The sequence below is a fragment of the Rattus norvegicus genome, chromosome 20 (assembly GCF_021556685.1).
Source record: "Rattus norvegicus strain SHRSP/BbbUtx chromosome 20, alternate assembly SHRSP_T2T, whole genome shotgun sequence".
In the NCBI taxonomy this organism is placed as follows: Eukaryota; Metazoa; Chordata; class Mammalia; order Rodentia; family Muridae; genus Rattus; species Rattus norvegicus.
Genome location: NC_141553.1, coordinates 14,240,033 through 14,254,311, shown reverse-complemented (window position 1 = coordinate 14,254,311; position 14,279 = coordinate 14,240,033). Strand labels below are relative to the sequence as shown.

The window sequence follows — 14,279 nt, the reverse complement described above, 5'->3', positions numbered from 1 at the left end:
CTCACTTGTCTCCTAATTTGGGGGCACTAAAGGTAAAAAAAAACCTGGGTTTCATACCTGCCAGGGAGAGCTCTACCACTGAGCAACCCTCAGTCCCAGAATGTGAGTTTTCAAAAGACTCCCAGTTGCTTATTTATCTGCCCTAGCTAGTGGCCTCTCTAAGGCTTCCCGTGACAGCTAATGGGCGCTCATCAAAACGGGAGGCAGAGCTTCCACAGGTCAGGGGCTCGTGGGGGTTCTGAAGGCTGCTTATTTAGGTGACATTAAACGTTAGGTTCCCATAGACCACCTGCTGGACAGTGTTTGCCGAGATCAAAGTTAGAAGGTCACGGGGAGGCTTCATCTGATTTGGGGTGTCGCTTTATATGCTTCTGGGCATGGTACAAGGAAAAAGCACCCTGCCCTCTCCCGGTCAACCACTGAAGTCGGCCATCATAACCAGGTGTTTGACCTCCATTCAGACTTAGCAGCGCCTTTGGCAAAGGGAAATAGGACTTGGGCTCCACGTGGGGTGTGGATCGGGGACAGGGCTCCTGACTGAGACGTGGCACCCTAATAGGTCAGTTCCCCTCCCTGGCTGCAGTAAGACTTGGCTATCAGTGCAGAATATAGAACAGTAGCAAGCCGCCCTGAGGACCTTTCATAACCGTGCGTGTTTGGTTTCAGCTGGACCCCCAAACCCTCCAGGACAGAGACTGGCAGCGGACTGTCATCGACATGAATGGAGTAAGTGCCCACAGGGGGGGACTGTGTGTGTCCGTCTGTCACCGAAAGTTAAAGCAGACCCAGTTCCATCCAGAGCAATCCTAAGACTGCCAGCCAAGCCTAAGGTGGTTGCTGGAGAGGACAGAGGGCCCCAGAGGGGCAAGGAAACCCCACCAGAGCAGGAGTGTGGTGTGCATGGCAGAATGGGGAGCCTCCAAAGCAGGGACGGTGCACAGGAAGGAGCCCTCTCTAGCCGGTGTCCAGTTGCCACCCAGGACCTGCACTGTCCTAAAAGAAAGACCAGTGGAGCTAGGGATCCTGGGACGGAACGCATCTTGCTGACCACCTGAGAGCCAGTCTCTGGCTGTCTCAGAAAAATGTATCCAAAAAGATTGGAACTTGAGCATTTTTAGAGATTTTTGTTTTCCTTTTTCTGGTTATAGGATATTTGAATGTCCATAAAGCAGTCTTGGATAGGGGACATGGATATAAATATGAAACTTTTATGCACAGCTCTGGGACATAATTTGGTGCATCTTAACTCATTAGCAGGGCGTCCGTGGGGTGTGGAGCCCTCCACATGTAGCATGCTGGAGCTCGAGACGTTTACAGTTTTGGAACAGTTTAGATTTCCAGATTAGGATGTTTGACTTATTCCCTTCCTTGTAGTGGGGTCTTTTGTGGGGTGTGGGGTAGCGCTGTTTGGCTGTTTTGTTTTCTTTTGCTTTGTTCTTGTGCTTTGAATTGATAGAACCCAGTATCTTGTACCCATAGTAAGTGTGTGCACTACACAGTCCAGCCCATTCTACTTTTTCGTTCAGTTATTACTCTAAAAAAGAAAGGGGGATATCGACAATATGGGAGGAGACTCTGAAGAAGCAAAGCCTTCATGCCCCCGACCATCCCTGGCTCTTACTGACCCACAAGGACTTGCTCCCCCTCCCTCTGGGTCCTGTTTGCCCTGGGGGTGAAAAGGGTTGTTGGGATAAGACCTTCAGGGGCCCTGAGATCTCAGCCCACGAGGTTCCAGAGCGCAGGAGACCCATGCCTCTCTTTTCTTCTGCAGATCGAAGTGAAACTCTCGGTCAAGTTCACGAGCAGGGAGTTCAGCCTGAAGAGAATGCCCTCCCGCAAACAGACGGGGGTCTTCGGTGTCAAAATCGCTGTGGTCACAAAGTGAGTAGTGGGACCTTCATAGAAGACGATTAGCAGGCACGTCTGAGGGAAAGACTGGGCCTGTTGTCTCGGTGCATGGCCCTACTAGCTGGATGGGGTCAGAGTGGAGGAGTAGCCCCAGGGAAGACTGAGAGACAGTGAATCTTGGCTTAGCCACCTCCATCTGTTTATTTGCAAAACCACCTCAGGAATGTCCTCACGGTCAGGAACTGCCCAAGTGCAGGACTTGCTTCCCTCCCTCGCTTGGGGTGCATTGTGGTCCCACGCTCCTGTAGCATTCTTTGAACTTCTGCCCCTTTGTCATGGTCCCGTTGCCAGGAGATGCCTGTTTGTTGGTTTGAGGGTAGTTCTTGGGGCGACAGGCCACTTCCTCCCCTATTTCACTCACTTCCCCAGGATGGAATACTGTCCGGCCTCACTCGCCGCCCAGGCACTGACACAGTCTGGTCCTAGCTCTTTCCAGAAAACAAGGATGTGCGCTTTGGGAAGGAAGCTACCCGCTTGCCTCTCCCCCAAAACTAGACGTTGGGACTTGGAGAAGTGGTGGTTCTAAGTCCCACTACAAGTAAAACTAAGCTCACACCTCTGTATAGCACCGGTTTCTGTCTTCAAAGCATTCTGGGTCCAGAGTCGTACCCGTGGGTCCAGAGCATTTGAAATGCAAGGTACTTGGGTAACCCTGAAGAGTTGAACATTGCAGCCTGTTTTGGTTAGGGTCATTGTTGCTGTGATGAAACACAACAGCCAAAGAAACGTGGGGAGGAAAGGGTTTATTCAGCTTACACTTCCATATCACCGTTTATCACTGAAAGAAGTCAGGGCAGGAACTCACGCAGGGCTGGAACCTGGAGGCAGGAGCTGACACAGAGGCCATGGAGGGATGTTACTTACTGGTTTGCTCCCCCTGGCTTGCTCAGCCTGCTTTCTTATAGAACCCAGGACCTCCAGACCAGGGATGGCTCTACCCACAATGGGCTGGGCCCTCCCCCATCAATCACTAATTAAGAAAATGCCTCACAGGTTTACCTATGGACAGATAACTCTAGCTCGTCTCAGGTTGACATAAAACTATCCAGCACGTGGCAGATGCGAGTGTCTGCCCTGGGGGAGACTTAGCTCTCAGAGGGCCACAGGGGATTTACTGCACAGCAGTCAAGAATCTGAGCTAACACCCTGTCCGACTTTCTGTCTTAGAGGTGAGAGTTTTTCTCAGGACTCAGGAAGCTATTGGTTCATTCACGGCCTGGGATCTACACTTCCTGGGTCGGTGTCACCTTAAAAAAAAAGCCTCCTCGATTAGTTAGGGATCTAGCTGACATCCGTAAGGTATGCCCTGAGTGCCCTCCAGCACCATGGAAGGAGAAAACAGCCTCCTAACCTCCCCCCACACAGCCATACATAACTTGCAATGTAATTGGATGCTTTCGGATCTTAGAAAGTTCTTGATAAAATACACACCTGAGAGAACTCATAGCAGGAAGGAAAGCTTGACCGAGTCTTCAAACCCTATATAACCTTCCTTCTCCCCTGCAGGAGAGAGAGGTCCAAGGTACCTTACATTGTACGCCAGTGTGTGGAGGAGATTGAGCGCCGGGGCATGGAGGAAGTAGGCATCTACCGAGTGTCCGGAGTGGCCACGGACATCCAGGCCCTGAAGGCAGCCTTTGATGTCAGTGAGTATTGCCCAGGCCGTGGGGAACAGAGGGTGGTGTCCACGCTGAAACTCCAAAGGGCCTAGCAGATTACGCTACTGGGTTCCAGGCCCTCTGTAGCTACCTAGCGATTCCCTGTGTCAGATAGTTGATTGGTTGATAATTAGTAATCACCAATAATCTATAATTATTATATCTATAATTATTATTAAATATAATATATTATAATCACCCATAATCTCAGTGTTTGGGAGGCAGAGGCAGAAGATTTGCAGCAATGTCAAGGCCAGCCAGGGCTGCAGAGCAAGACCCTGTCTCAAAAGAAAATAAGTCAAATAAAAAGATGTGAGAGGTAACGTGGTTTGGCCATGTTGGTGTTACCCTCTGCAGTTACAGCCACCCAGAAGATTGAGACTGGCTCGCTTGAGTTTAAGAGTTCAGGAAGCTCAAGGCCCTGGGTTCGGTCCCCAGCTCCGAAAAAAAGAAAAAGGAAAAAAAAAAAAAAAGAGTTCAGGCCCTGTCTAAAACTTTCACATCTCAAAAGAGAAAGCCGGGTGGACAGATGGCTTAGGAAAGAGCACATACTCTTCCCCCTCAGGACCCAGGATAAGTTCCCAGCACCCACAGTTATAGCTTACAAGCACTCGTAACTCTAATTACAGAGGATCCAGGGTCATCTTCTGGCCTCTGTGGGATCCTGCATGTAGCTGGTACGCGGAAAACTCATGCAGACACACACAGATACATAACAATAACGAGGAACTCTTTTAAAAGGAAGCGAACCCTTCAAAGGTCTAGCCACAGCCATCATACTGGACCATGGTCTTCCTTGGGATGTTGCCTGATGGCTTGGAGTGGACAGGAGATGCTAATCCCACTATAATTTGATTGTGGCCTATTTGAGGACTGTGTTGGACAATGGCATGGATATACCCCTGGTGCCATCTTGTTTCTACTTGTCTCAAAGCCCCTCCTACTCTGTAAGGGAGACAGAGCTGTCCCGAATGCAGAGCAAGGACCTTGAGACCCTCAGAGGACCAGTCTTAGTTAAGGTTTCTATTACTGGGATAAAACACCAGGAGCAAAAGCAATTCGGGGAGGAAAGGGTTTATTTCAGGTTGCAACACTTAGCTCACAGTCTTCTCATGGAAGGAAGTCAGGGCCAGAGCTGAAGGCAGGGACCTGGAGACAGAGATTGAAGCAAAAGCCATGGAGGAATGCTGCTTACTAGCTTTTTCCTCATGGCTTGCTCAGTCTGCCACCTTCTACAACCCAGGACCACCTGTCCAAGGATGGTGGGCAGGGCCCCCAGTGGTTTAGACCCTTGCCTGTCAGGCATGCACCAAGAAAAGCCAGCAGGCCAATCTAAGTTTTTTTGGTTTTGTTTTGTTTTGTTTAGTTAAGAGTTCCTCTTCTCAGATACATGTAGGTTTGTTTCAACTTGACAAAAATCATCCAGCACTGGGTCCTTTCCCAGCATCCCCTAGAACAAGCAGACAGAAGCAGGACTCAGAAGGAAGTTACACTTGCAGAATCTTTATACCACCATCTTGCCCTGGGACATCAAGGACCCAGCAGTCCTTGATGAGACTCACTGTCCTTTCTCAGCCTCTCTGGGCAGCCAGAGCAGGCCTTCTGTCTTAGATAGGGTTTGTATCACTGTGAAGGGACGCCATGATCCCAGCAACTCTCAAAAATGAAAGCATTTAACTGGGGCTGGCTTACAGTTCTGAGGTATAGTCCATTTATTGTCAGGGTAGGAAGCCCGAGCAGCATAGACATGGGGCTAGAGAGGAGCTGAGAGTTCTCCCTCTGGATAGACAGCAGCAGGAAAAGAGAGTGAACCACAGGGACTGGCTTGAGCTACTGAAACGTCAAAATCCAGCCCCTGCAGAACACTTCCTCCAACAAGGTCACACCTCCAATACCGCCACTCTCCTATGAGTCCACTGGGGCCATTGTCATTGAAACCACTACACCTGCTCTCTGGTGCAGAGAACCAGAGGCTACCTAAGTCCTAAGGAAACACCCAGTGTGATCACTTAAGCGACCCAAATAGTGCCAATGCCTTCCTGTAGAAGACGCTGCCACCCAAGAACATTTCCTACCGGGCTCCATGAAGTAACTCTACCTCCCGCCCTGCCTGCCTCTGCAGCTGGCACCCCTTCAGGGAGCAGAGCAGAGGTGTGGGCAGAGGTGTGGAATACGCTTACTTCCCAGCACCTCTGCCCAGACTCAGTCACACAGATGCAAAGGCAAACCACATAAAGAGGCCGGGCACACACATCTGTCAGCGTGGTGGCCACCGTATCAGCCCAGGCAGGTTGCTGAGGCCCAGACCCTGGGTCCACCTAGAGGCTCCATTTCTGCGTTCTTTCCAGATAACAAGGACGTGTCCGTGATGATGAGCGAGATGGACGTGAACGCCATTGCTGGCACGTTGAAGCTCTACTTCCGAGAGCTGCCCGAGCCCCTCTTCACGGATGAGTTCTACCCTAACTTCGCAGAAGGCATTGGTGAGCATCCATGGCCCCCGGCTGTGTGGGGGGCAAGCATCTCTCGACCTCTCCTGTTTACTGGTGCTGTTAGGAGAGGGAATCAGACTGTTCCCCTGGATCCTGCTCCCGCATTCGAACCCAACCTGAGGTGCTTAGCTGTGCAGGGCAGGGGACAAAAAGACAGGCCATCTGTGGATTCTCTGCCTGCTTCCTGCTGCCTTCTCCTCTCAGTACAGCCAGAGGATAACCAGTCTGTGTGGCCAGGGGCGTGTCCAGCTGGGGGATCCCGGTAGCCCCATACTCCTTTCCATAGGCAGTACTGAGTGGAGAGGGCTTGCCAGCCCAGGAGGAACCCCTAACGCTCTGACCCCAGGCTCTGGCCCAGTCAAGCAGAGATCCAAACCCAGCCTTGACCTTTATTCAACCTAAACAATGGTGCCCAAGTAACACAAGAAGCACACTCTTACCTCACCCTTAGGGTGACCCAACCTGTGGGGCCGGTTCACCACAAGACCTGGCCTCTTAGGCCTGAAAGGGCCCCTTGGGTGTGTGTGTAAAGAAGGGGAGCTCCCAGGGGCTGGGGGAGAGCCCTTCCTATGTTCTTATAGCAGCAGACAGTGCCCCCTCACCCAGTACCACCTCCAGCCCTACCCGTAAGCACCGGTTCTCAGGAAAGCTGTTGTACCTGAGGTGCTGTTGGTCCTTCAAGATGAGAGAAGGCTCCTCAGGCATCTCCCTTGCTACACAAACCACCACCACAGGGTCTCTCTTAGTGGGAGTTAGCCTAACTGCGTGACCCAGACGATGCTGGGGGGCCTGAATGCCGCGGCATCTTCCAGCATCAACTCCAGGCATTCGATCTGGCATCCTCTGGATTGCGCTTTGGGCCCTGGAACCTAAATGCCCTCCTTCTGTAGCTCTTTCAGACCCCGTCGCAAAGGAAAGCTGCATGCTCAACCTGCTGCTGTCCCTCCCAGAAGCCAACCTCCTGACCTTCCTCTTCCTTCTGGACCACTTGAAAAGGTAGCGCCTTTTCTCCCATGCAGCCCCACACACCCCAGGAAACCAGGCGCCAAAGGCCTTCCCTCCTCCTCGAGTCTACACTTGTTCCCATGCTAGGGACTAGGGCCAACGCCATCCCTCTCCTCTGCACCGTGACACTAAGCCACAGCCAGCCCTGCACTTGAAGTTGTCCTCCACTCCCAGAGGGTGCCCCCCCGAGTTGTCCCAGCCACACACTGGCCTTGATCCAGGCTCCTCAGACTCTGGGGGATGGAATCTTGACATCAGCCCCGAGTGTGATGTTGGAACGACACGCTCTGCTCTGGCTTTACACAGGGTAGCTGAAAAGGAGACGGTGAACAAGATGTCCCTGCACAACCTCGCCACGGTCTTCGGCCCCACGCTGCTTCGGCCCTCGGAGAAGGAGAGCAAGCTCCCTGCTAACCCCAGCCAGCCCATCACCATGACTGACAGCTGGTCCCTAGAGGTCATGTCCCAGGTATACGAGAAAGGGCTGTAGTCCACGCTACCCTGCCTTGACACTAAGGGTCTAGATGCCCTCAGCCTACTCCGGCATGAGCCATTCCCACCTCAACTACGGAGGCTTACCTGCTAGCACTGAGAGGGCCAGGAAGGGCCCTGGCTACTTTTATCCCCTCTGTGCCTGACTATATTTGCAGGGCCCGAGGCCCCGCCACCTGCTGGTCTTTTTTTTTTTTTTTTGGTTCTTTTTTTTCCCAGAGCTGGGGACCGAACCCAGGGCCTTGCGCTTCCTAGGCAAGCGCTCTACCGCTGAGCTAAATCCCCAACCCCTGCTGGTCTTTCAAGCCCAACTCTTGCCACCAACAGGGTCTCTCAGTACCTGAGCTGTGTGAGCCAAGACAAGCTTCCCACCCGCAACCTTCTTACGTGTTCGTCTCTCCCTTTTCTGCCGGAACAGGTCCAAGTATTGCTGTATTTCCTGCAGCTGGAGGCCATCCCTGCCCCTGACAGCAAGAGACAGAGCATCCTGTTTTCCACTGAAGTCTAAAAGCCTGGAGTCAGTCATCTCATTAAAGAGGCCTACAGAATGACCCGGAAACCTGTGACAAGAGAACCCACCCACGGAGTTGGGAATGAGACCCTTCTTGTGGTGTAACCTAGCCATTCCGAAGCTCTGGGCCATCTGCCAAGAGACAAGTACCCAAAGCAAAAGCCAAGGGGGCCTACATGCACCCAGGTGTGGTCCGCAAGCCCCAGGCTGGCCCCAGACTGTACCTTTCCCTCGCTGCCACCAGAGGGCACCCCAAGCCAGCCCATCTGCAAGCCGGACAAGGGAAGAGAGGCGGAGAAGAGTGGTTTTTATGAATCTTAATTTATCAGAGTTTTAAAAAAGAAAAAAAAATCTCTCCTGGATCATTTGTTCCAATGCATCCTCTCTGGGGAATAGGGACACCATCAGATCCCTTACTGTTGTGTCTTGAATAAACACTGCTGCTGCTTCCTAATGCGGGGGGCATGGGGGGGGGGGGCACCATAGCCATGTCCCTCTGTGTAGGTGGGGACATCTTCACTGTCCCTGCGTCAAAAAATTCCGCTGTAGGCCTGACAGGGTCTGAGACGCCAAGTCAGCACTGTGGTGACGTCTTCGGCCCTTGCTATTCACTTTGTCTTCCCAGAAGGATGTCTGTCTGTGCAGAAGTAGGTCAGGTTCGCCAAGGATGTCTGTCCGTGCAGAAGTAGGTCAGGTTCGCCGTCGCTTTCAGGAGTGTGCTCCTTCGCAGCCCAGAAGTGTCTGGGGACCGGACACAGGAGGGGAGACCCTGGTCCTCACGCACCTTACGGTTCCTTCTGTGGGGGAGGGTGGCCGCGTCTACTGATCCTTACTGCCTGCCTGGTATCGGCGCTCCCTTCTGTCTTAAAAAGGCTGTGATTTCTCTGGCCTGCCTCTGACTGCTGTCTCCGTCCCTTGCTGCCCCACGTAAGAAAGAGATCAGTCCCTTTCCTTGCTCCCGACGGAGCAGACTCTCTCGGTCCCCTTTCTTAGCCCCATCGCTGTCCCGAAGCAGCAGCCTCCTCTAGTGGCTTGTTTTAATACTTTGATCAGAAATAGCTTTTGATACTTGAATATTTTTAAGTTTTATACATAGTTTCTAATTTTTTTTTCCTAACGGATTCAGACACCTAATAAGATCCTAGAATGTACACCGTGGACGGGCCGGGTCCAGGCGATATTTCTGTCTTCCTTCGAGAGCCGGCTGCCTTTTTGTTCGGAGTCATTCCTGACATCTCTGGAACGTCAGAGATATGGAAGGACGGTTAGGAAAGTCAGGCCTGGGGATAGGGGCAACCGCCCCAAAGCAGGCTGGAAGCTAACACGCCTGCTGCCCTCCCACCTTCCCTCCCTATAGCTGGGTGGGAGCCAGGGTAGTCTCTTACTGGCCACCCTACTTAGCAAAAGAGAAAGGGGAAAACCACTGATTGTTTCCAAGAAGGAATTCCACAAGTCCTCCAATCGTTTTTTTTAAAAGGGTAGAATCCCGTCCTCCGGAGACAGTTGCCCTTGAGCTCAGGACCAGCCGTGTCAGCATAGTGCTTATCTAGGTAGCTAGGACTACCCATTCGGGGCTGTCCTACGAGGGCCTTGGGGCAGACCAGGAGAGACGAGAAAGGCTGGCCCTAGACTTGAATCCCGAGCTGTTACCGCAGGAAGGCATTACTTAGGGGTGGAGTCTGCTTGTCACGTGAGGACTCCCGCACATACTCCACGGCCCCTCCCATGTCTGGAAGGTGGGCGTGCCCACCAATAGCAGGCATCCACCAACCCCAGGGCACATGGGGATCCTTGAGAGGCAGAGCCCTGAGTTCCCCTCCCGTCTGCTCTTTTTTTTTTTTTTTTTTTTTTTTTTTTTTTTTCCGGGGCTGGGGATCGAACCCGGGACCTTGTGCTTCCTAGGCAAGTGCTCTACCACTGAGCCAAATCCCCAACCCCTCCCGTCTGCTCTTGAACCTGCCTAATTAATGTATTGGGCAGGAAGCAAAAGACCTTACAGGGTCTCTGTCTGCATACAGTGTTTAGGTGGCCCTTTCTCTCTCTCTCTCTCTCTCTCTCTCTCTCTCTCTCTCTCTCTCTCTCTCTCTGCAGAGCCACCCATTGGTCTACCCTTGAGCATTTTTCGGACCCAGTGGGCTCCTCTAGTTTGGCTGCCCCACCCCAGTCCATGCTGTGGCTCTGACCCTGTGAGAGGGTCACTGCTGAGAAAAGCCACCGTCAACCCCCGCTGTCATTTCTGCAACCCACCCCCACCCCATTGTCTCTCGATTTTTGTCTGTCACCTTGAACTGGAAAGCAATATATTAATCAGTGTGCCAACGTGCATTCCCTGGCCCGTCCCCTGCCTCCGTTCACTTTATTTATATAGGTCATGTGTTATTTTGATGATGGAATGAACATTCTCGCGCTGTCCTAAGAAGTGTTCCTCCGCCGTCGCCCCACGGTGGCAGCGACTGGGGCTGCCTCTCTTACCCGACTCACACCTTGCAGGCCTCTAAACTGGCAAAGAAAACACGTGGTGATGTTGTCCAGGAGTAGGGACAACTTTCCCCTCTGCAAAGAGAGTGATGGCCCCAAGTCCTTTGTGACTGCCCACCAGGCATGGCGGCCAGACTCTAAAGGAAGTACTTCTTACCTTGGAACCTGGATCCTGGGCACAGTGGGCTTGGCTTTCCTGGTAGTAGCCTAGCCTCCACAGTGGGTGGATGGTCTCTTAGCCGTGATCCTGCTTTTGAGTTCAGCTGCCTGTATTACTCTGTGCCGGAAGGACCACGGACACTTTCATTAAAGTCTCCTGAGACTACTTCGGTTTGTGGTGATTTCTAGCCTCTGCGTTCGAAACCCCTGTCTTCCTGGGGCTTGGCAAAGCTAGAGCCAGCCAGTGCAGTAAAGAACTGGGGTTACAGGGGCTGGGGATTTAGCTCAGTGGTAGAGCGCTTGCCTAGGAAGCACAAGGCCCTGGGTTCGGTCCCCAGCTCCGAAAAAAAAAAAAAAAAAGACCAAAAAAAAAAAAAAAAAAAAGAACTGGGGTTACAGAACTCTCACTGTCCCATCAGTGGGGTAGGAGGGGTCTGCATGCACCCCCTGTGCAAAGTCCTGCTTTAGTGGAACTGGCTACCCACAGGTAGGTGCTGGGTAGGCAGCTTCCATATAGGAAATAGCAGCTAAGTCTTCAAGCACAGGGACCAGTCTGGGCGAGGACCACACCTTGGCTATGGATGAGGAAGAGAAGCCACCTGGGAAATGCAGTCTTGACCCTGCACGTGGGAGAGATGGCAATAGGGCGGTTGACCAGTCTTGCTGGACCCTGGTTCTCACCTAGGCCCACTTCCCTGTTCCAAACCCCTTAGCCTACTGGAATTGTAAGTTTGAGGCAGCTAGACCCTGTCTTTGTTTATCCTTAGCTGCCTCTGGCCTTGCCCTCAGAATCCTGCCCAGATTTCAGGGACACAGCACCCAGCGGCCACAAGCATGTAACATGGACTGTGCTTTAATGACCGCAGCTAGGGGAGAGCCTAGCCATATCCGGTCAGTCATCACATTATTTTCACTAGCATCTATATCAAGTCACCCCAGCACTTCCTAAAAAAGAGGGTCACTTGACAAAGATATCAAATGGCCAAGAATGGGGAGCCTGAGCAATGTGACTGTCACCGTCGCCAATAACAGTGCAAGGTTATGGGGATGTTAGGAGTGACGGGCTTGCTCAGAGTAGACTCTCACTGCCTCATTGGTGACTTGATGATGTCACCCTGCGTGACCAGAAGAGCTACACCCTTACCCTTGGATTTTGAGAAGCCTCAGCAGCCATAACCCCAGGCCCACTCCAGAAGCACGTGGGGTCCTGCCCTACCCAGGAATCCGTGCCTACACGATGAAGACGAGCTTCTACCGGCACTTGGCTATGTCCCGCCCTTAAGAGGTTACAATTAGCACGGTCTCATATTATCTGCCTGGCTCTGTTTGGAAAACTTACACATATATTGTACACTCGTGGCTCTTTGGCTTCCTCTAACTAGGAGTTGGTTCTTCGGGGCAAAAGCCGACTCCTTGCCATGCTTCTCCAAACCCGGGCCAGTAGAATTACCCTAGAGGCAGGGTAATTCACTGCGTCTCGAATCGGAAGTTATCAACGCTTCCATGATCCCTTAGAGCACCAGTTCTGAACTTGTAGGTCACAACTCCTTCTGGGCTTAATGCATAACAATACAATTCATGACAGTTATGAAGTAGCAGCAAGATCATTTTATGGTTGGGGGAGTAGGGGGTCACCACAACGTGAGGAACTGTATTAAAGGGTCACAGCATTAGGAAGGTTGAGAACCACTCACACAGAGGAAAATGGAGCAAACCTACTTATATAGCACCTCAGATCCTGCCTGCGGGCAAGTGCTGGGATCCATCTGGACTCCCTGGCCCAACTTGGTGAGACCTCAACTACCATCACATTGACCCAAACACAATGATATTTATTAATGTGGGCCCACAGGCTGATGCCTTCTAGCATCGTGTCCCATCAAATTCATAGAGACGTCTCGCCACTCCTCCCACACCAGTGTCCCGGCAGCCTTAAAAGGAAGTTTCGCAAGGTCTGAAGATGGGCCGTTGCAAATAGTTCTGGAAAGATAAACAGAAGGAAGACAGAGGGAGTGACACAGGGCTCTTGAAGAGACCCAAATGGCTTGGGCTGGAGCAGTGCCCACAGGCCAACAAGGCTGGAGCAAGGCCCTGCCAGGGGACAAGGAAGCTATTAGAGTTTGAATCCATCCCATCTAATGGGAGTGGGCGAGAGCTGACCAGCCAAAGTCAGCTTCCAGGGAGAGCCTGGTACCACCCAGCTCTTCAGGAGAGCCAGGAATGTAACAAAGACAGTCATTCACAGATGGGTCAAATCTCATTCATAACCAAATTAGAAAAGGTACCAGTTACTTGGGGGGAGGGCTGAGTGGTGATAAGGCCCCTACACCCAGCAGCCTGCCTTGTTGTCAAATGGTAATAACAATCCAAGAAAGGCCTCAGACCTCCTCAAGTCATGTCCCCAACTTCAGAAATACTTCAGACACTTAATCTACACACACACACACACACACACACACACACACACACACACACACACCCATCCCGCTGTATGGAACTTGGAAATGGCTCATCTGACTCGCGCTGTCTAGCAAGACCACATTCAAAAACAAACAAACAAAGGAGAAGATACCATGTGAAAATGGAGGGAGAGAAAAAAAAATCACATGTCAAGTATTGCCAAGGTTGCAGGAGGTGCCGTGAGTGAAGTGAGAGTCCTGGACCAGAATTCCACCCAGCGCATCCAGAAGGAAACCACCTGCCAACAGATTGACTTGACACTTCTGGAGCTGTGAGAGAAGGCCCTGTTTTTCTGGAGCCCCGTGGTCTGTACGTTTCTAAGGCTGCCCCAGGAAAGTGGTACTGTCACCACAAGTAGAAAATCAAAATACATCCGTCAGCCCTAGGGTCCGAAGTCTAAAGGAGAAAGGCAGAAGCCAATGAGGCAGACATAAAGGTCACCCCACACTTGGCAATGGTGCAGCAGAGCATTTGGGCGAAACTAAAGGCTCGCCGAACTGCCCCGGGGACTTTGGCTGCCCCTCTGCACCACCAGCTGTGCCCACAAAGGCCCTAAGAAAGTGGAGAGCACTTTCTGCTGTGTCCTCAACCGCCCTTGTCCTGTCTGTCTTTGTGTCCTCACCCTTCCTAGCCCCAGTCCCACATCCGTCCCAGCCTACATGTTCCAGTCTCTAGTATGTTTGGAATTCGTCACCTTTGCGTCTTGCATGGTTCGTTTCTAGCCTTCAGAAAGCAATGAGAGTTGGAAATCTGGCTCTGTGATTTGATGCTTGCCTAAGATGCTAGGTCTGGCCTCCATCACCAGCACTGCAGAGGGAGGCTAGGGGACGTTCACCAGGCCTCCTGTTTTCTCCGACATCCGTGAAATCTACCTTGACGTGGGAGATGTGTGTTGGTGTCTGCTGGGGATCAAACCTAGCACCTCGTACATGCTAAGCCTATGCCTTACCATTGACTGCCTTACCATTGACCTACATCCCCACTCCCAAAGATTTTTTAATTTAATCTTTAATATACATTAGTTATAAAGAATAATGGCTTCATTGTGACATTCTACACATGTACATAATCTATACCAATCACATTCTCCCTACATTTCCCTCTCTTGCACCCTCC

At 51.8% G+C, this 14,279-nt stretch overlaps 1 protein-coding gene across 1 annotated transcript in view; it reads left to right on the top strand.

The window, feature by feature from the left end:
- The window catches only part of Bcr (BCR activator of RhoGEF and GTPase), a 127,576-nt gene extending 116,707 nt beyond the window's left edge, over positions 1-10,869 (top strand). The window contains 7 exon segments of the mRNA NM_001419609.2: positions 667-726; positions 1,772-1,881; positions 3,415-3,554; positions 5,915-6,049; positions 6,949-7,054; positions 7,370-7,532; positions 7,974-10,869. Coding sequence (NP_001406538.1) covers positions 667-726; positions 1,772-1,881; positions 3,415-3,554; positions 5,915-6,049; positions 6,949-7,054; positions 7,370-7,532; positions 7,974-8,063 — 804 coding nt within the window. The 3' untranslated portion in view covers positions 8,064-10,869.
- The last annotated feature ends 3,410 nt before the right edge of the window (positions 10,870-14,279 follow it).